Source organism: Rhinolophus ferrumequinum, chromosome 13 (genome assembly GCF_004115265.2).
Source record: "Rhinolophus ferrumequinum isolate MPI-CBG mRhiFer1 chromosome 13, mRhiFer1_v1.p, whole genome shotgun sequence".
Lineage (NCBI taxonomy): Eukaryota > Metazoa > Chordata > Mammalia > Chiroptera > Rhinolophidae > Rhinolophus > Rhinolophus ferrumequinum.
In genome coordinates this window covers 54,420,098-54,443,135 of record NC_046296.1, presented here as the reverse complement: position 1 = coordinate 54,443,135, position 23,038 = coordinate 54,420,098, and the positions used below count along the sequence as shown (strand labels likewise).

At 39.1% G+C, this 23,038-nt stretch overlaps 1 protein-coding gene across 3 annotated transcripts in view; it reads right to left on the bottom strand.

The window, feature by feature from the left end:
* Positions 1–10,165, bottom strand: part of ASXL2 (ASXL transcriptional regulator 2) — a 121,706-nt gene extending 111,541 nt beyond the window's left edge. Inside the window, exon 1 of one of the 3 annotated variants that reach the window (XM_033124352.1) lies at positions 9,819–10,165. In XM_033124352.1, coding sequence (XP_032980243.1) covers positions 9,819–10,139 — 321 coding nt within the window. In that variant the 5' untranslated portion in view covers positions 10,140–10,165. The remainder of the gene's footprint in view (positions 1–9,818) is intronic. The other 2 variants (XM_033124353.1, XM_033124354.1) reach the window with 2 other exon arrangements.
* Between the last annotated feature and the right edge of the window lie 12,873 nt (positions 10,166–23,038).

Genomic DNA, 23,038 nt, shown 5'->3' with positions numbered 1-23,038 from the left:
GATTAGCATTAAAGCGTAAAACTTAAATACCTTCACAACTTTCAGAACCCCTTGAATTAATACACAAATTCCTGTTGGGAAGTCCACAAAAAATCTAGTCTGAGAAAAATTTTCATTAAGCCTTTGTCATTTGCTACCTCTTGTCTGCTAGGAAACAGACCTGGGAAACACGTACGAAGCAAATCCAATACTAAATGAAAGACTGGGAAAGTTGTCCTTGCCCCCCCATCTGTTCTCAAGGTGGCTTTTATATCACAAACCTGTAATAGACAAGGTTTCTCCTGGTAAAATGTCCTTAATTTTTCATCATAAATAAATACATCAATACTTAATGGTGTTTTCACAAAGAGCATCACGGAATCCAGGGCCACGACGGTGGACAACTCCAGGAAGCAGTAATCACATGAAATACAGGAGTGGTTCCTGCCTAGAGTTAGTTGTGCAACACACAGCCCTGACTGATTCTATCATCTGAACAAACCTGAAGACCAGCAATACAGAGGACGGTGGTGTGGAAAGAACCGCGGTACAGGAATTAAGAGAAAAGAAAAATCAACATGGGCTAGAAAAACGGGGGAAAGCCTTTTGCTTTTTTCAACAATGGTAGGATTTTGTTGTGTTGAAGAGCATTCCAGAACCTCCTGTATGTCTGAAGACTTCAGGAGACTGGCAGAATTTAAGGCTTCTGTTGGACAGCTATGAGACAAGTGTAGGTAGAGTAGGTATGAAAAATTTGAATGACATGGAAAAAAAACAAAACAAACACACCCCCCTTCCCATCCTTTTGATTCAGAGTCCTACTCTAACTTTCATAACGTCTCTACAGCTAGACTCTTTAGCCCTCTACAATAAATCCCACAAATGGCCCAAAATACTTAAAACACAGATATAATGTTATCTCCTGAATAAAAACTCTAGAATAAAAATCTAGCCCCTAGAATAAAAATACTAACAGCCCGAATTCAGTAACTCCCTACGTTTTGGCCCCAACCTACCTTTTCTGGTCTTATTTTTCACTACACTTCACAATACTCAAAGGTAAAGTAGCCATGGATCAAACATACTAGGCATTTTTCAGTCTTCCCTTTCTTCAGCTCTTCCCTCTGCCTGGAATACCTTTACCCTTACCCATCATCCCTTAATACCCAGGACAAACCTTTAAGACCAAACTTGACACAGTCTCCCTCCACTAAACTTTAGCATTACTGCTAGTTTGCTATTATACAGGCTCAACAACACAGATTTATTTTGTGATTATGTTTTATTATGAAACTTAGGTGAAAAACACACCAATTTATCTCACAGTTTCTGTGTGTAAGAATTCTGGACATGGGTTAACTGGGTCTTCTGCTTAGGGTCTCACTAAGCTGAAATCAAAGTGTCCGTTGGGACTGTTGAAGTTGTCTGAGGCCTGGGCTTCTTTTCCAAGCTTACCACCAAGCTTACTTACTTGTTGTTGGCAGGTTTCAGTCCCTTTCTGTTTTCTTGCTGCCTCTTGACCAGGAGTCACCCAGCTCCTAGACTGCCTGCCATTCCTTGCCACATAACCTTCTCCATCGGCAGTTCCCAAGGTCTAAGTCAAGAGATTGGGATTTTGTGCAGAATCTCCTGAAGCAGGAAATGGATCTTTCAGTAGATTCCCAAACTTGTTGACAGCTACTTTAAGTCTCTGTGTGATTACACACTGACCTTTGGAACAGTGGTGTCCCTGAGGTAAAAACGCTTCCCGTTAGAAATGTCTCAAACCTCTGCAATTCTGGGCTAAGAAATAACATCTTCACAACATATAGTTTTCCCATTCAGAAACATAAAATGATCTACATTTATTCATTTTTCAGTAATATTAACAATGCTCACAACATAAAGAACTTTTCATACATTCTCACCTAATTATCTAAGATTCCAAATGGTAAGTTGTACTATTTTCTCTATTTTAGAGCTGGGGAACCTGAGGAAGCTTACATAATGTGAGTCCCCACAACTTCAAAGGTGGCCCTTAGACCAAGGCAGCAGCATCACTGGGAACTTGTTAGAAATGCAGAATTTCTAGCTATACTGCAAACCTGCTGAATAAAAATCTACACTATAATGTAGATTTATAAAGTCTCCAGATGATTCTCATACATATTAATGTTTGAGTACTGGTTTAAATAACTTGTCCAAGCTGACACAGTAAACGGTAGAGCCAAGATCAAATCCAGATTGTTAAGGTTATTCCCAAGTTGCTATTACAAATAGTCCTTTTTTCCCCCATTATGTTTTTCATGGGTAATTAATGATATATATAAAAACTTTTTTCTATTATCTCCTTTTGTAATCCATCTCATTGTTACATCTCTCACATATACATATTACAGGTGCGCACACACACATACACACAATAAAAAAGATGTTCCTAACACATTAATATATTTCATGGGTATCATCATTTAAACTTAAAAAATTTGTCAGAACCACTCAAATCATATAGAAAACTAATCACTACAAATCAATAGCAATACATTTAAATTTTTGTTACAATTTAGAAATAAGTCACTAACACCAATAAGCACTTTATTTGAAATTGAATATGACTAAACCAGCTACTGAATAATTCAGTTATCAGTGGGTTAAAAATTCAAGATGATTTGGGCCATTGCAAGCAGCGAACTTCAATGAAAGCCCATTCTAAACGTGGTATCGACTGCTAAATGTCAGTAAACCAAAGCATTATCAAATGAAAAGTCTTTAACAACGTATTTTTTACCAAAAGATGGATCGAATTAACTTAGAAGTCACTATAATTAATATGGTTTACAGTGTTCCCTGATGACCCAACACATGTGTAGGCAGCATTAACCAATTTTAGTTTTGTCAAGCAAGGTCAGAGTAAGAACTATGACAGAAATTTCCCAATGTCCAAATGTAAATCAAAAGCGTTTCTGGTGTGTCTTGGAATAATTTTCTTTCACAAACAAAAGAAATAACCAGTTTTCCTGGGAAACACTTAATACAACTAACTTTATTCAAATTGTGCTCTTGAAAGTGAGAACACTGTCTTCTCTTTTACCTCCAATAAAAAAAGGTTAAAAGAAATTAACACTCGTGCAAGAAACTGAGTTAAGCTCTGCAGGTAGAAACATTTTTTAAAAGAAAAGTCTCTGCCTTCAAGAAGCATAGTTTTACTAATATATAAACTGTATTTCTAGTCCACAATAAAAGATGTATTTTATTTAGGAAAGATATACCTTCAAGGCTAAACATTTTTTAAAAGCACTCAATTTATAATCCTTAAGTGGGAAAAGCTTTTCTTAATAGGACTCAAAACCTGGAAAAGCACAAAAGGTAAAATTAAAGATTGATAAATTTGTTTACATTAACATGAAGAATGAGCAGCAAAAAAAAAACACTGCATAAATTACATCAAAGAGAAAAATGGGAACAGATCTGCAACGTACATGACACAGGGCTAGTAGCTTCCTTAATCTAGAAAGCAATCTTAGAAATTAGTACCGTGTTGCCCCGAAAATAAGACCTAGCCGGACAATCAGCTCTAATGCGTCTTTTGCAGCAAAAATTAATATAGTAAAATAAGACTGGGTCTTATATAATGTAAGACCGAGTCTAATATAATACAATGTAATACTGGGTCTAATATAACATAATATAATACCAGGTCTTACATTAATTTTTGCTCCAAAAGATGCATTAGAGCTGATTGTCCGGCTAGGTCTTATTTTTGGGGAAACAAAGTATAAAAGAGACCACGAAGCAAAAAAAAAAAAAAAAGATGTGCACAAGTTCTGTGAAAACTATAGAAACAGTAAGTCTAAGAAGTTACTTTACACCTGCACTAATGATAGCAATAATGGTAGCCACAAGACAAACATGGCTACTTACACTTAATTAAAATTGAATGAAATTCAAAATTCAGTTCCTTAGTCACACTAGCCACATTTCAAGTGCTCAATGGCTACATGTGACTCGTGGCTACTATATACATGTGACAGCATAGACACAGAACATTTCCATCAAGTTCTACTGAACAAAACAACAAAACAAATGTTTTGCTAATATATCAAAATGGCAAAGAGTAAAGATTGATTATTCCTTGGATTACAAAGAAAAGTGGGGGGAAAACAGGAAATTTAAAATTTTTGGAGGGGAATATAAATTGGCAAAAACTCAAGTTTACAAACTCTTTATCTTAACTATTCCATTCACACAAATGCATATACACACACAATGTACATGCATACATAGATCCCGAGATGCATATACTGAAGTATTTGTTACGAAAGGGAAAAAAAACTATAAATGGTCTATCTCAAATAATCAAGGACTTTCTAAACGATGGTACATCCAAAAACAATGGAATGTTAAGAAACCATTTCAAAGAATGAGGCAGATAAGTAATGGCATTAAAAAGGCATCCATGATATTCATAAAGAAAGCAAGCCTCAGAACTGTATATGAAATATACAGGTATACATGTTTATGCATATTTCCACAGAGGTTAAAAATCCAGAAAGCTATATTCAAACCATCAACTATAGTTAATTTCAATATCATAACTCTCAATATTTTCAATATTTCAGTATGGAAACTTTCACTTAATCAGTTTTCATCCAAGATTAACTCTTTACATACTTTTGTTCTACTTGTTTTTTAAAGTAATAAGCCTAAGTAACTTTAATAAACTCAATTAAAGTTTAAAGCAAGTAATACTATTATTTTTAAGTCATATTTAAAGAATTTAAAAACTTAGTGCATTCAAATAAATACCTTTTAAAAACATTAAAAACATGATAACTCAAAGTGTACTAAAAATACTAAATTGCACAATACTCTTAAGCTATGAGAATGGCCTCTCTGAGATCTGGGAAGAAAGAATAAAGAACATTCAGAGGTCTTTTGCAAAAAGGACAAAAATAGGTTTTAGCAAACTTTACTTGGTCAGTTCCCTGTACTTAATTTTCCATATACAGGCCTCCTTCCAGACAGTTTTTGTAGTGAATACATAATAAATTTTTACCGACAGTAAAATTGCACAGCTTTTTAAGAGTGGATAGATTCTGTGGATAATGAAACTGCAAGGACTTCTGCAAATCTGATTTATTTTCTCAGCTCCTGTCAGAATTCTAGGAGATGCTGCAGCAGCAACAGCAGCAGCAGCACCTTTCAGAGAAATGTTTAACTTGCATTCAAAAAAAGATTTTGATTTTTTCCTTCAACAAGAGGCTTTGGGGCTCTCAAGATAGGAACATAAAAACAGAACAGAAGGATGAACTGAAAATAATACGAAATTCAAGAAGCAAAACAGAGGGAAATTTTACTTCGTTATCATCACCAGAAGGAAGATCACTCAAGAAGTGTTACATAAAATCACCTAGCACAAGGGGAAGCCGGGTGGCTCAGCTGGTTGGAGCGCGAGCTCTCAACAACAAGGTGGCAGGTTCAATTCCCACATGGGATGGTGGGCTGCGCCCCCTGCAACTAAAGATTGAAAATGGCGACTGGACTTGGAGCTGAGCTGCGCCCTCCACAACTAGATTGAAGGACAACGACTTGGAGCTGATGGGCCCTGGAGAAACACACTGTTCCCCAATATTTCCCAATAAAATTTATTTAAAAAGAAGTTTTTTTAATTTAAAAGTAAAAATCCATTTGTTTAAAAAATATTTTTTAAAAAATCACCTAGCACAAACAGACTTGCAGATAGCAATTTCATAAATGTGTCAAATGTATACTTCAATAAAGCTGAAATGAAAAATAAATGTAAATATGCAGCTATTGTTTTGAAAATTGTGGATCAGAGCAGTTTCTCAATTTTTAACCCATGTCCCTTACAATGCTTGCTCACTCTATCTTTTTATGTACTCCATAAATTAAAAGGATTTTACCTAGTTTTACTTTCTATAGTCTGTATTACAAAAACAATAGATTTGTTTAATATGTTTTTTCAAAATGCACTCTCTCTCCTGGCGAATCTAATACAACTACAAATATAAGACAAATACGGACTTGAAAGGACGCCAGCCTGGTAAATATATATTGAAGTAGCCATAATCAGGCCTGGCCATACTCCTAGCCTTATTTTTTATTTATTTTTTTTAAGGAGGGCGCAGCTCACAGTGGCCCATGCCGGGATCGAACTGGCAACCTTGGTGCTACCAGCACCACACTATGATTCACTGAGCTAAGCGGCCACCCTCCTAGCCTTATTTTTTAAGGAAAAAAAATTACTCATGGTAAATTCAGAGTACTGAAAAATCCTAATGTTAATATATCTATTTTTTTCTAAAGTGTATTTTGTTAAGATATTTTTCTAAACTTTCTAATCATTATATATTTTTATACTTTTAAGCAATTATTTTCCATTTTCTATACTTCTTATATAAAAGTAATTAGCCTAGGAGTGTTACTCCTTTAATAGAAATTTTCTCTCTTCCATCTTATTCCCCAAAGTTAAATAACTAGGTAAATGACAAAAATAAAAAACTATATACATTCAAAATAATATTAACCTGTAAGTGAAATCTATATATATACCATCAAAAACAAGGAAACCTCTTTTTCGTCAGTCTGCAAAACATATACTAAAGGTCTATACACAGACTGCTGTGCTCCTCACCTCTAACACCCATACTTGACTTATACTTTGACCACTTTACTCCCAAAAGATACCCAAAGGTACCTGTAGTGGCCAGTCTGTGAGGTCTGTGTCTCTGTTCCTTCCACCTACAATCACAACAAACCTGTCCTGTTACGACCTTTGTCCCTTTTAATGCTTCCCTAATTGTGGTGGGTGACAGGAGAAAAGTCAAAAAGGAAACAGGATCAACAAGATTGTAGTATTTCGAAAGCTCTGCTTTGCAAAAACAGCTAAATTCCTCAGGGATGTCATCAAGTATTTAGATGATACACTGGTTTTTGTTTTGTTTTTTAAGAATAAGTATAACATTAGGATCAAATGTAATGGTTCCCAATATTTCTGGCTTACTAGAAATTTTTCTGTTTCAATTGCACGAAACACTATACGTACTACATACAGATCTCTCATCCAAATCATTTCATCACAACTATCATTGCCACCACTGAAATTTAAAACATGTGAGACTGCTAACTAAATACTTGAATAATGCTTTTCATAACTAGCATATTTATATAGGAAGAATATAAGTAATATCATCAAGGAGACTCCATTATCCCTCTCTATGGTGTTCTTAGTTATTGGAACCATCTATGCATTTAATCAGACTTTTGGCATAATTTTACTATTACATAATAATTATGAATCTTATTATTTTGCTTTTTCAGATTGTTCACAGCAACCTTACATCAATCCATGTAGCTCTTTCACATACACAGGCACACACCATATCATATTATGTATATATACATATAATTGATTAATTTTATTTATCTGTTACTGTATTATTGGTCAGGAATACAATGCCATTTTAATAATGCTCCCTAAAACAGCACAGCTCTACAATGCAGGTACCAAAAACAATGAGAAGCAAGATATTGCCTGTATTCATAAATAATTTTATTATTTCCTTACTGAAAATGAAACTGTTCCTAGAACATCTGACCTTAATGCCTATCAAATAAGCAAGTCTAAGACTTACTTCTCCTCGTCCTCTTGATCTTATTAATATATGCACCATTTCTTACCTTAGATCAAAGTTACTTCCATTTGTCAAATCACTAATTTTGTGATCCCACTATTCTAGTCTGAAATATTAAATATTTACTTTTGCTTATTTCTTCTACATTTACTTCTATTCCTCCTACAAACAAATCTTTTGAACACTGAGGTTTAATTCCTCACTTTATAGATAAAACAAACCAAAAAGGGGAGGGTATTTTCTAGATTTTGGCTACTAGAAAAAGAAAAAAGTTTTAGTGTCACCATTCTCTTTCTAAAATTCACTTTTACTTAGACTAAGGCTTTATACATTAGCCAGAATCAAATAAAAATACCAAGCCAATAATACACTGATTCCACTCAGAACTCTATTGATTAAACTAGTCTTTTCATCTTTAAAATACTATTCTTCACATAGCTAGCTAGGGCATGAAATGTTTATTATAAATGAACAAATATACTTATAATAGGAAAATCTAAATAGTAAATGCACACAAATTTTTCCTATTTGTCACAATCTCCCAATGATTAGATTATTTTATCCAAAAAGATCCAAATTCAAAAAAGAACTCTTAACAGTCTAGACACTTAAAACTAATGAACATAATTGCGGTTGGGGTCACCTTACCTATAATTAAAATTTACCATCCTTCTTTTAATAAAAGGAAGGTCTTTAGGAATTCATCAATTAGAAGCAAAGTTTTCTGTGAAGAGGCAATCTTCCAACCACCAAAAAAAAATATTTCTAGAGTTTTATCTTTTACAGGGAAACTACCAGCAGTCACAATTAAGATATATTGCAAGTGAAAACACTCAGTAAATAAAACATGCTTTTACAGTTACTTTTTCATATTTCCAACTAAAACAGAAATACAAGTTTAAAACTCATCAACCCCCGCTAACGTATAAAGTTTCCAAAACAAATGCACAAGACTGAACAAACACTAGGACCCAGATGGGGGAAAGAAAAAAGACAGGACGGTATGGTACAAAATGTTAACAGATAAAGCTCTGAAATGTGAAAAACGTGATTTTTTATTTTCTTCTTTATACGTTTCTATAATCTTCCAAATTTTTCCATAGTGAACATTGATTACTTTCATATTCAGAAAAGTCTCATTTAAAAAATAAACCATACATCATATAATAAAGGTTCATTCAGAATGGCTCTCCATGTTGTACAACTATTACTGATCTTATTCACTATTATAGATAATGCCGCCACACCTTCTCACTTTACAACACTAAAATGATGCTGTTTTGTGTCATTTTCTGCTGCACCCTCAACGATGGAATGAACTTTACTTTCCCCTAACGTTTAATTTCTACATATATACACGCTTTTAATTCTTCCATAAAACATAAAGTTCTCAATAATCCTAAACAGTCCATTTTTAAAAACCTACCTCTAAATTTCGTTATACCAAAATTAGAAAGAAAAAAAAAAAGATGGTTTTACCCACTAAGTACAACTTCGTGAGGCCACCATCACTTTACGGAAAAGTCAAGGCCGGGTAAACTACACGTCCCACCATGCATTGCTGCCTTGTTCAGAGTAGGTCTCTACGGAAACAGAAAAAAAAAAATTCTACAAGTCCCACCTGTTACTTCGTTTCTAAACACCTCCTGCACTTTCAGCTCCAACAGCAAACAAAAACAAGAGCCTCGTGACCTCACGTCCGATCTTGGAGCCCAGACCAGCACGGAGCCCGAGGTCAAGCGGCTTGTCTGCTCTAGCGGGTAAATTCTACCAAGCTCCGGCGCCCCTTCTTCCTGGGGCTGGGTGCACGCACAAGCCTTCTCCTATCTGCATCCAATGGGGGCTCTTTAGCCGCACAAGGGCGAAGAACCAGTCACTGTGTAAGCACAACAGACTTTCCCATGCTGGGGCGGGGGCTACCACAGAGTGAGGGTGAAAGCGACCTGACCCCGAGAGGCAGCTTCAAAACACCTAGAGGACTCGTCGCAGACGCAGGGAGAAGCCACAGCCCCGAGGAGACCCTCTTCCGTTGGGCGCCTCCATTCCCACAGGGATCACAACCCCGACACTAACCGCCGCCTTCTCCGCGCGGTTTTGTGCCCCCTCAACGGGGTCGCTGGGCCAATGACCTCCCTTCCCCTGCGACTGTCGGGCGGCAAAAGAACGATATCCTCCCGGCCTTCCCCTGCGCTCCCTCCCCCTTACCGTCTTGGCGGCCTCCGCCCAGGTCCTGCCCTTCTTCCTACGGCCCTTTTCCCTCATGTCGGGTCTTGAACTGACTGGGAGGCTCCCGTGTCCGGGCTCCGGCCGCCCTCCCTGCCTGCTCTGCCCTGCGCTGCTTTTCCCGCGGTGCCGGGAAAGGTGGGAGAAAGGGGAAGTCAGGCCGGAGGAGCACCCAAACAGAGGAAGCGGCGGGGGTGTTGCGCGGGGGGGGGGGTCTATGGGGCGGCCGGTCCTCCTGCCGTTGCCACTGCTACCGCCGCTGCCATATTGGGTCCTTACTGTACAGGCAGCCGATACGGTCATGTGACCGCTCCCGCGCGGCCGTCACTACTGTACGCAGCCGGCCTCGTGGACGAGCGCGCGCGCGTCCTCGCCGCGCGCCCGCGCGCGCAGCTGGAAGAATAGCAAGCCGGCGGTCCGCGGCGCCTCGCCACGCCCCCGCCCTTCCGCTCTCAGCCTCTTCTGGAGAGCATGCGCGTGAGGGCGGTCCGACGCTCACTCCTACCCCGAAAATCTGCCTGCGGAAGCGGAACTTGAGCCATCCCGGAAGGCTTATTAAGATGATACGGACCGCGTGCGAGGCGCCGCCGTGGCTGTAGGGACTTGGCCTACGTAGACATGCTCTTCCCTCAAGGCGCGACCCTCTCAACTGTCACTTTCAGTAAACCTCATACTAGTGTTTTTTCATTTGTCCATGTTCATTTTTACAAAAGTTATCTTTTTAATTTGCGACAGTTCTCGTCTACCTAATGGATGAGGCAATTTGAGATTCAATGACTTACCAAATTCATGAGTCTAGGATGTAGAGAAACCAAAAATCAGATAGATTGTCAGCTCAGAATGCCTCTCAAACTTAGGTGACCTATTTTTAAGGCCATCAATAACTACTTTTATGTTTTATATGTGAATCGTCTCATTGGATACGCAAATGGTGTCTTTTTTATCTTGGTGAACTCAGTCCCGGCACTGTGCCTGTGCATATCAGGCGCTCGGTAAATGTTGCTGACTGATTCAGCTATATCTGCGGTCCGAAACCATTATTTGTAGTGTCCATAACAGCCTCTTGAAAGATCCAGAATGGGTCATCTTCCATCGCATTATCCATGTCTTTATACTTTGCAAAGTAAGAAGAATGTGTAACAACGCCTACTGATCTCCCAAATCCATCTGCTTTCAGGAGATTCTTCCGGTCTAGTAAACTTAACTGTATTCTGAAATAGGACTAAGAGTTTGGCTGCCTCTTGGGAGGAAAAACAGGTGAGAGCAATACTTGAAGTTCATGGATGGGTTTCAAAAGTTCATGGGCCCCCTAAAATTATGGGCAATAGTTTGTGTGTGTTGTGCATTTTCTGAGAAGAGGAGTCATAACTTTTCCTCAATTTTTCAAAAGGGGTCTGTTACACCAAAAAAAAAAAGTCTTAATAGGGAGTTTGAGAGGCCATCGAGATACTTCCTAATATTTCTCTTTAAGTCATTGATCAAACAGCCATTGATATGGATATATTTTCACAAATTCTTTAAGTAACTCATAGCATGATCCATACCACTAAGGTATGTACCATCACCCTCTAAAGCCTACATCCAGAGTTAGTTCAAGAAGTACCTCTCCATCCCCAGCTGTTGACTGGGGCTTGCCACCCAGCCCTGTTGCCTGGGCAACCTACCTCAACTTGTTTTCAGACTCTACTAGGTCACTATCTTTATAGTTACACACCATATAATGACATTTTGGTCATCACCTGACAGCATATATAACGGTGGTCCCAAAAGATTATAGTGGAGCTGCAAAATTCCTATCACCTAGTGACATGGTAGCCATCATAATGTTGTAGCACAAGGCATTACTCACGTGTTTGTGGTGACGCTGGTGTAAACAAACCTGCACTGCCAGTCTTATAAAAGCATAGCATGTGCAATTATGTGCAGTTCATAATACTTGATAATAAATGACTTATTGGTTTATGTATTATACTATCCTTTTTATCATTATTATTTTTTTTTAATTGGGGAAGGGGAACAGGACTTTATTGGGGGAACAGTGTGTACTTCCAGGCCTGTTTTTCCAAGTCAAGTTGTTGTCCTTTCAGTCTTAGTTGTGTCGGGCGCAGCTCAGCTCCAGGTCCAGTTGCCGTTTTCTAGTTGCAGGGGGCGCAGCCCACCATCCCTTGCGGGCGTTGAACTGGCAACCTTGTGGTTGAGAGGACGCACTCCAACCAACTGAGCCATCCGGGAGTTCAGCGGCAGCTCAGCTCAAGGTGCCGTGTTCAATCTTAGTTGCAGGGGCGCTGCTCACCATCCCTTGTGGGACTCAAGGAATTGAACTGGCAACCTTGTGGTTGAGAGCCCACTGGCCCATGTGGGAATCGAACCGGCAGCCTTCAGAGTTAGGAGCATGGAGCTCCAACCGCCTGAGCCACCAGGCCGGCCCTTATCATTATTTTAGAGTGTACTCTTTCTACTTATTAAAAAAAAAAAAAATTGGCTATAAACCAGTATCCCCTGTTACACTGGCAGCAACCACACACGTCTTGTAATTACCAAGTTTCTTGATTGCATCATTTTCTCTTGTGCTTGATTTAATCTCAGGTTGTTTTCTACAGGACCGTGTTTCCTCGAAAATAAGACCAGGCCTTGTATTAATGTTTGCTCCAAAAGACGCATTAGGGGATGTCTTATCAGGGGATGCCTTATTTTTTCATGTACATCAATCTACATTTACTCAAATACACACATGTCATCTTCTGGAACATAGTCATAAAGTACTAAATGCGTCCATCTGGCTGACGGTCGTAACTGGGGCTTATTTTGGGGGTACTTCCTGCTAGCCCCACTTTGCAACAATGCTGGTGTATACATATAAAATTTCTGGAAGGATACACAAGAAGTTATTAAAAGTAATTATCTCAGAGTAGTGGGACTGGTGTTTGAGGATTATGGGAAGAAGACTTTGTTTCTTTTTTAATAAAAATATTAATTGTGATTATTAGTGAGAGCTAATTAATAGATTTTTAAAAAGAGGGAAGGATTTTACTCCATCCTAGATTTGCTCTGCTGCCATATGGGAAGCAATCTAAAAATGTTTAAACTAAATTGTTTTTATTCCATGAGAAAAAGTACACACTAGTACCCTGCTAAAACATCATACTATGTCCCAGAAGTGACAATGGACAAATATGAACAGACAATTCACAAAAGAGGAAATTTATTAGGTAATAAATCTTTTAAAATGATATCTACTTCATGAGTATCAGTGAAAGCTAAATTAAAATATAATTAACCAATAAAAGAATTCATTTAAGAATCCTGATTTAACATACTTGTATAAAAACTAACAGGTGTTTCCAGAGAGAATTATTATTTAATGGGTATGGGGTTTCCGTTTGGGATGATGAAAAAGTTCTGGAAATGGATAATGGTAATGGTTGCGCAAGTATATGAATGCCACTTAATGCCACCGAACTGTACTTTTAAAAATAACATCTGCTCTGATCTTTGTTAGTTTCTTCCTTCTGTTAACTTTGAGCTTAGTTCATTCTTCCTTTTCTAGTTCCTTGAGGAACTAGACAATCTAAAGTTAGACTGTCTATTTGAGAGCTTTCTTTTTTCTTAATATAGGAGTTTATTGGTATAAACTTCCCTCTTAGAACTGCCTTTGCTGTATCCCATAAGTCTTGGTATGTTGTATTTCCATTTTCATTGCCTCAAGAAATATTTTGATTTGTCTGATCCAGTGGTTGTTAAGAAGCATGTTGTTAAATCTCTGCATATTTGTAAATTTTCCAATTTTCTTCTTGTAATTGATTTCTAGTTGTGGTTTTCCATACCATTGTGGTTGGAAAAGATGCTTGATAGGATTTCAGTCTTCTTAAATCTATTAAGGCTCATTTTGTTGCCATAACATAAGATCTATCCTGGAGGAAGGTTCCATGTGTGCATGAGAAGAATGTGTATTCTGATGCTGTTGGATGGAATGTTCTGCAAATGTCTGTTAAGTCCATCTGATCTGACGTTTCAATTAAGTACAATGTTTCTTTATTGATTTTTCTGTCTGGATGATCTATTCACTTTTGAAAGTGGGATGCTGAAGTCCCCTACTATTATTGTATTGCTGTCTATGTCTCCTTTTAGATCTGTTAATATTTGCTTTATACATTTAGGTGCTCCTATATTGTGTATAAATATTTACAAATGTTATATTGTCTTGATGAATTGATCTCTTTATTATTATATAATGACATTCTTTGTCTCTTGTTACAGTCTTTGGCTTAAAGTCTCTTTTGTGTGCTTTCTTTTGGTTTCCATTTGCATGGAATATCTTTTTCCATCCCTTCACTTCCAGTCCATGTGTGCCCTTAAAGCTGAAGTAAATCTCTTGTAGGCAGCATATAATTGGGTCTTGTTTGTTTGTTGTTTTTACATGCAGCCACTCTGTATCTTTTGACTGGAGAAGGGAAAAAAAAATGAAACATTTTTAAAATTTCTTCTGTCCATATGTTAAAAAGATACTCAAGTACTCCTTATATTTCTATTTTATGTTTAAATTTGAGCTTAGATTAGGTAAATAATTGCAATAAACTTAAATAACTACCCTAGTTTGACAGAATTTATTCAATTGTGTCTAATGGTAGTCCAAAGACAATTTCCTTTTTAAGAAACTTCTTCCTGTAGTCTCGCAAATAGTAGAACCAACATTAACTCCAGGAGGAAATAGATTGATCAATTGTTTTAAAAATGCAATATTAAATTAACAGTGTAGTACGAATGCACCAGAGCACATGGTGCTAAGGCCCTCATTAATTGTCCTAGCCACAGACTTCCGCCTTAACGAGTCTGCCATCTGGTTAAACACACTTGCCTTGAGTTAGGTCATGACTAGGAGGCAGGCTGTAGTGGATCCTACTCAAAGTCCTTGCCTCTGACCCTATGTCAGTCATAGCAGTGGCTGCACAGAGAAAAAGGTACTAGACTCAGACTGCCTGGGCTGGAATTCCCTCACCTGAATACATTCTACCTATTGGAAGTTGGGCAAGCCACTTAACTTCTTTAAGCCTCAGTTCTCTCTTCTAAGGTTATTGTGACACCTGAATGGTGTAATGCATGTAAAGTGATTAGAACTGTGCCTGGCATATTATAAGCCGTTGATAAATGTTTATAATTTATTTTCTATTGTATCTTACATATTATACCTGACTAGAAAAGAAGGCAAAAGTAGACCTTCTCAACTATTGTTCCCTCCTGCAAAACTTATACATACCTAGCTATTCCCATTTCCCTACTATGCAATGAGATTTAGCTTACTTGGTGTGCACGCCAAGAGCCTCGAAGAAGAGAGAGGAAAGGAATTGTCTATTGAATGTCTGCTATATACCTGGCAATTTATATGAGGATATGAAGATTGAGGAACTTCTCAAGAAATATTTCTTTAAGTTTCAAAAGGACTTTAGAATTTGTCTATTTTCATTCCTTCCTTCCTTCCTAGAGGGGGTGGCCGTTTAGCTCAGTTGGTTAGAGCATGGTGCTGATAGAGTCATATTTAACACATCTTCACATTTCAATATTTCAGACCTGCCACTAGATATTGTTATTTGATGCATTAATAATGAAGCACATACATCACCATATGACAGATTTGTTTTTCTAATAAGCTGGTCACTGTATGTCAATATAAATGTCTTTCTTTGTAATCCTATGTATTTTATTTACACATTGAAAGAGATTCTAAGAAGGGGGCCATAGGCTTCAACAAACCTGCCAAAGGAATTCATAACAAAAACAAACAAACAAACACAAAAACAGGTGGTTGGAGGTGGTTAAGAACCCCTACTCAAGAGTCAGATCAAGAGAATGAAATCCTGCTTTCACCACATGTGTGACTTAAGGCAAATTAAAAAAAACAAAAACAAACTTTCTTGGCCTCAGTTTTCTCATGTGGAAAATGGATGTAATAGTGACAATATCTATTTCATAAGTTTGCTGTAAATATAAAATAAATACACACAAAGAACTTAGAATAATGTCAAGTATATACTAAACATTCAATAAATGATCTTATAACCTGTCTAGATCTTGGTTTCTGAAGAAAATCCAAGAAATGGCCCCTGAAATCCAGCATTCCTTGAGACTCTAGCCTATTTGTGAAGATTTTCCTAAATGCTATTTAAGGCAACAGCCAAAGAATCCTCGTTTTTTTCTCCTTCCTCTTTAGTTTATTAGTCAATTTGAGGATCCATGAAGTGTCAACACAAGGTTCTCATTTTCTGCAAAGAACTGAAAAGGCAACCTCCTGAGAATTAAAGCTGATGTATAAACAGATTTAGAATTGATAGAACCCCTTGGGAAATATCCCATCCCAGGTTTTCTAAAGCATGAATCTGGATGCTATTGACAGGCGTGAAGTAGCTCACTTCATGGGGATGAAGGGAAAAAACAGCTGATTAAAACTGTATTGCACTGCTGGTTGGTCAGAGACTCAGAGATGTAGGGAGCGGGAAAGAAGGCAGAGGAATTGGAGGCCAGCCAGGAGCAAGCTGGGAATAGCCAGGCTGGGCTGCTCCCTAGTTACCATGGGCCTCCTCGAGCCAGCGTCTCGCTGGTGTTCTGCCTGAGGAATTGGACTATTCATTTGGAAGTTGTCTTACATGCTGTCCACATTCACAAATACTCTTCAGAGGCCAAATACATTTTAAAATATTCATCCCAGCAAGACAGTTTTTTACATAGATGGGGATACAGCTTGGACCTAAAATGATTCAGGTTCAAGTCTCAACTTTGTTATTTACTACCTGAGTGAACTGAAGCAATTTATTTAGATTACTTTAAATCTTCAGTTTCCTCATCTGCCAAAAGTTGGGAAAATTTACTCAATGAAAATTTATGTTGAGCCTGTTATGTGACAGACTCAGATTTGGGTGTTGAGACTACAGAAGGAAACCAGAGAAGCAGGGCCCTGCCGTAGTGGAGCTTTATTCAAGTGGAGATAGGAGAGAAATAAATAGACAAGACAGTATCAGATGTTGATAAATGTTTGGAGGACAATAAAGCGAGTTGATGTGCAAGAGAGAGCCACTCAGTGTGAGCATTTTAGATTACACGGAAGCTTCTCTGAGAATTTAACATTTGAGCTGAAACAGAAGACAAGAAAGACAAGAAGGAATTAGCCCTGTGCAAATCGGGCTGTGGAGAGGTCCCATTAGAGGGAAGGGGAATTTCAAAGGCTCTAAGGCCAAGGAAAGAGATTGGTATATCCCTGGAATATAAGGAAGATCTAGAATGGAGTGAGGTGGAAAGGGATCTAGGAAGTGGGAGAGGTGGGCAGGGCTGAGGAAGTGGAGGGGGATGTGGCAGATTTGAGGAAAGCAGAGAATGTGTGAAATAATTGGAGGATGGGGAGAGAACATACCGGGGAAGTGTAGTAGGTTGCTTGGCAGCATTGAGAGACTCCTTTTGAGATGTGTGGTCATGAATTGAAACGAGAATTAGTTAGCATAGTGGATCTTGCTCTGAGGATTAGATAAAATGAAAGGCAGTTTTGATACATGGTGGACAATCAAAAAAGTTAAATAGCTATCATAAAAGGTAGGAAAAAAAGAGGAGGAAAACTGAAAAAAAAACAACTCATCTATTTTTGGCACCATTTGCCAGTCACAAAAATGGTAAATAATACACTATGGATTCTGATCTTTGGCTTATGACAGGATTTCTTCTAAGGTGAGGTTTTTGTTTTTGTTTTTTGTTTTTGCATCTGGATATTTTAAACCTGTATGTTTTTGCATACCTAATACAAAATGCTGTGATTTTTGCTCTTGTGGTCTTAATAAACTGGAAGTAAAATTTTTTTGGTCAGGCGCTTACAGAACCACTTCCTTTATTCCAAATACAGGAACACAGCTCATCTTAGTAAATACACAAAATTTACTTCTTTTTATCTTTTTGAGTGTTCAGACAAAAGAAAGATTTCTTCTGGTCTTTCCAAGATGTTTTGAAATGTTAATTCACCACATTTGGTACCTGGGAACAACTCTGCAGCCTAGAATATCACATCTATTGCAACTTTATAATTTTCTTACAACACAGAAATGGGAAAATCACATCTGAGATTTCCTGTAATTTCATCTCATTGATGATGTCTTTTTTTGACAACTTCCTCTTAAAGATTTCATAAGGTTTAGAAGTTCTGATACAGGAAAAGCACTGATCCTGATATGGGATATAGCAGAAACACTGAATGAACTAGATTTGAATAGGACAGGATCTGGAGTTGGTGGGGACCACAAGGGCAGCGGCTGGGAGACAGGTAGGTGCTGAGAGGTGACAATGACACCTGGATTGCTAAGAGGCTAGTGAGGAGTCCAGCAGGGGGTACTAAGTGAGCTCACCTGCTAGGAGGCAGAGCAATGGAAAGGAATCTGAGAGCAAGCAAAATGTGGGATTTCAGGCATGCAATCTGACAGCAACCGTGAGAACTCCAACTCTTACAGTTGGAGAGCTGAAGAAAACAAGGTCAGCCCCCAATCTCAGTCTTTGAGAGCCCGACTTCTATGTCCTGCAAATTCTTCCCTTAGGTGGTGGTATCTCCCAGAGGCACCATCCGCTGCTCCGATGTTCTTGGTTCCTCAAAGAAACCTCCTCCTATCTACCACCCACCCCCATTCCACATGTGTTTGCAAGTTGGAGAAAAAGAGGTTCTGAGGTTGTAGCAAATGTGGCTGGTTTCCAACATACCGCTCAGCACTCAGTGTTCCTGTATATGCTGACAGCTCCTTCCTGCAAGCATCTGGGACTCTGCCGGGGAGTTTTCCCTGATCACTGGAGTAGGTTTGACTCATGAGCAGGGCAGACGGAGGTCTGAATGCTCTTAGGAGCAACTGTCAAACAATGATTGACTGGAGTTAGTGTGGAAATGTATATTTCAGTTACCTATTGCTCTGTAACAACTACCCCCAAACCAGTGGCTTAAGACAACAACGACTTGTTATTTCCCATGATTCTGTGGGTGGGCTGGGTGGTTCCTCTTCTGTTTTTGCCTGGGTTCACGCACATAACTGCATTCAACTGCAGAGTTAGCTGGGCTGAAAGGTCCAAGCTGGCGTCACTTCCATGTCTTGCAATTGGCCTTGGCTGTTGGTTTAGTATTCCTCCACTTTGGTATTCCTCTACATGGCCTTTTCTCCTTTATTGGGCTTCCTTGTCCAGTGGAGATCTCAGCATATCAAGAGGGTAAAGGCAGAAATTGCAAGGAGTCTGTCTCAAGGCCTAGACTCTGAAGCTGGCACAATGTCACTTTTGCCATTTGTATTGGTCTAAGCAAGTTACAAGATCACCCTAGACTCAAGGGGCAATGGCTAATAGACCATGGTGCTCCTAGGAACAAGATAGACAGGGAGACAATAGGATGTTGCTCAACGTATATAATCAAAAAAAGATCAAGAATGAATTTGGCAGACACACAGACACACTCTAGGGTGAGCCCCCTTCTCCATGAGTCCCACTTGTATATAATCCCCTCTCCTTGAGAACCCATGCCTTGCTTCTAGCCAATAGAGTACAGCTGAGGTGATGGGACAGTCACTTCCTTAAGTTATAAAAGACTCCATCCTACTCAACTGGACCGAGAAATCCTCCTGCTGGCCTTGAAGAAGCAAGCTGCTAAAAGGTGAAGTGCCTATAAGAGAAAGGACTGTGTGTCAAGAACAGCCCCTCTGTCCTATGACTACAAGGAACTGAATTTAACCGACCATGTCAGCTTGGAAGAGGATTCCAAACTCCGGAAAGGAATTCCATCCAGAAAGGAACATAGCCCATCAGACACCTTGATTATAACCTTGTGAGTGGAGGATCTGGCTAAGGCATACCTAGACTTCTGACCCATGGAAACTGTAAAACAAAGTAGGGTTTGTTTTCTGGTGCTAAGTTTGTGGTAATTTCTTAGGCAGCAATATAAAACTAATACGAGTGAGTAAAAAGTTCAGGTCAGTCACTATGATGGAAAATCACAATCCCTCACACAGTTTCCAGACCTGAGCCAGTTCTCACACCTAGAGCCCATCAATTGAAAGAGATGTCATGTTGAGTCCCCGTAGGAAGGACCCTAAAATGCTGCAACAAGTACATACATTAGTGACTCCCTTACTACTTCCACAAAAGGACTTGTGGCCATTTACTACAATAACTGAACAATGAGAGAAAGGGAATATCCAGATTTTTCAAGAGCTCTGTGTTGACAGTGACACCAGGCAACTCAAAAGATCAGCAGGGCTCCCTATTGGAGGATCCACTAGATTGGAAAACTTGGTTCTCAGGTGAGGGCTCAGTAACCTCAAAGATGGGTCTCTGATGCTCCTCAAAAATGGAGGCAAGCAACAAAAACCAGAAAAGGGGTGACTGAAGGTGAGGAAGATGGAGAATGAGTGGTAGAGGAGGGAGATGATAAATATCAGTGCAGCTGGGACTGCGTAATCAGTAACGGACTGAGACTGGTTCCATCAACTCACCTGAATTAATCTTTATTTTAGATATTGTCACTGGCTACCACTTTGAAGACTCAGTGATAAAATGGACTTCAAGTGGGATGTGAGGAAATCGGAGTGCAACAAAGTGTGTGGGTGCTGCTTGCCACACACCTCTCCTCATTATGAGGGCTTCTTCCTGCCAACACCTGCAACCTTGTACCTGCCGGCTTTCTCTGGCCCTAGGTGCCTATGTAGCTCACACTTGGGACCCACTGAGATTGCCAGGGTGTTAATGTACTCAGCTTGCAAGCAATAACTGAAAGGAGTTGGTGTGTAAATAACCCAGCTCTGAAACAGGTCTGCACAGTCTCCTGGAGGTTCCCTGTGGGACTTAGCTCTGCAGTCATTAACTGCTCTGCTGGCTTCCTCTCTTCTGTGTTTCCTTCCCCACTCCCTGAAACTGAAACACTTAGGGAAGAGCTTTATTCTGGGAGTTACAAAGTTGGAATTCAAGCCCCAGGAGCTATAAGATCTGGGGAGAAATTAAAAAGAATATTATCTGCTAACGTAGTGGTCCCTCATGAGAATTGGATGAGAGAAGGCAAATAAAAATGTTTTATTACTGCAAAATGCCACATGAATTTAAGACATTACTAACAGAAAATAATTAATAATAATTGTAATTGGGGACAGCTGGTTAGCTCAGTTGGTTAGAGCACGGTGCTCTTAACAACAAGGTTGCCAGTTCGATCCCCACATGGGGAAAAACTGAAAAAGATTGAAACAACTACTTGACTTGGAGCTGATGAGTCCTGGAAAAACACACTTAAATAAATAAAAGTTTAAATAATAATAATAATAATAATAATAATAATAATAATAATAATAATTGTGATTGATAGGCACACAATCTATTTACTCTCCCGTGAATTTTAATACCGAAAAAAAAAAACAAAAACAAAACAAAACAACACCTCTCTAATGGTGATACTTGCAGTCTCTGTGGCGTTGAAGGAAGCCATTTCAGAGAGAGAGTCTATTCTGAGGGCCAAGAGAGGGTCATCTATCTATTCTACGTATAAAGTAGTTCAGTCCTGTTCGGGTATTTCAGTTTTCCATTGAGACTTCTTTTGGAAAGAATCAGTGATTCTTTCTACACGTACTCCCTCCCACAATCTTTTTTAGTTTTGCCTAAATCATAGATTGTAGGCCCAAGAGTCAGGGATAAGGAGCTTCCCATCCTGCTGTGTGCCACTGAAGTTCCCTGAGGAGCTTTTTCTCATTTAGGGCCTGAGTCCAGCTCCATCGGTGCAGAAGATTCCCTAGGGATCCTTCTTGCTGGCCTGAGCTCAGAACTTGTCAAAGAGAAAGACAGACACCGAGGAGGCTGACCTTTCTGCCCCTCCGTGAGCCACGGAGCTGGAGCTTCAGCAGAGCCCTTATCACACATGTCTCATCTCTCAGGTTGGCGGCAGGATTCCCTGGAAATAAACCTGCATGCACTATGGAGATCGATAACCCCTCCTGTGCATAACCATAGGAAGGGTAGCTCTTATGGCACTTTCTTCAAACAATGGGTAACACAGTGTCTTCAGGAAGCAGGATTCTGTTTAGGAAAAACATCAGTAACTCACTTACCTTTTTCCTCTAGCTTATGAGTAGAATGGTGATCGCATCTATTGACACAACAAAGAAAGCAAGAAAAGAAACAAGTATTTGTTGAATGCTTATTATAATGGTAGCTACTGTGCTAGGCAGTGTTTTTCTCTTTCAACCTTATATTTAAAAAAATTCCACAGAAATATAAAAAAGTGTATAATGACCTCCCATTTGTCCATCACCCAGTTTCTTTTCTTTTTTTTTTTTTTTAAAGGAGGGCGCAGTTCACAGTGGCCCATGCGGGGATCGAACAAGCAACCTTGATGTTATCAGCACTACACTCTAACCAACTGAGCTAACAGGCCATCCCCATCACCCAGTTTCAACAATTATTTAGATCCAGCCTTACCTCATTTCATCTTTATCCCTACCCTTTCCAACCCTTCCCCATGTTATTTTGAAGCAGATTCAAAGTATCATTTTATTTGGGAATATTATTTCAATATGTATCTCCAAACGATAAGGACTCTTCTACAACCTAACCGCAAATCATTAGCATGCCTTAAAAATGAACAAGAATACTTAATATCAAATAGCTAGTCAGTATTTCAATTTCTCTCTATATATACACATACACACACATTTGGTTTTTTTTTTAACCAATTCAGTCATTTCCCTTACCCATTTTTGAACGCTTCTCTGCCCTTTTTCATCCACATGCTTTCCTATTGGTTGTCTGCCCTGCCTACATCGCCTTTTCTTGCCTAAGTAGCAAGACAGCCTTCCACATCTGTTCCAGTATTACCTCCTCCAGGAATTTCCCTTGCCAAACTCAGCAGTCGGCCATCAACACAGCACTAGCGCTCAGCTCCGTGGTGCGTGTGTCTGTCTCTCTTCCAGGCTGGGAGCTCCTTGAAGACACGAACTTAATTCTCCTGGTCTTTGTAGCCCCAGTACCTACATGGTACCTGGCCCATAGTATTTGCTTTAAGCCAGCATATTATTTCTAAGAGGAGTTCCATTGTTCTCGGCGGTGTTGATCCAACGTTTTCTAAAGTTCAATGTCTTTTGCAAAGATGGTAATTCTTTCTCACTGATTTGGGCTGGAAGTTGACCTGGAGTTTTCAATCTGAAAACTTTTAGAAACCACTGGAC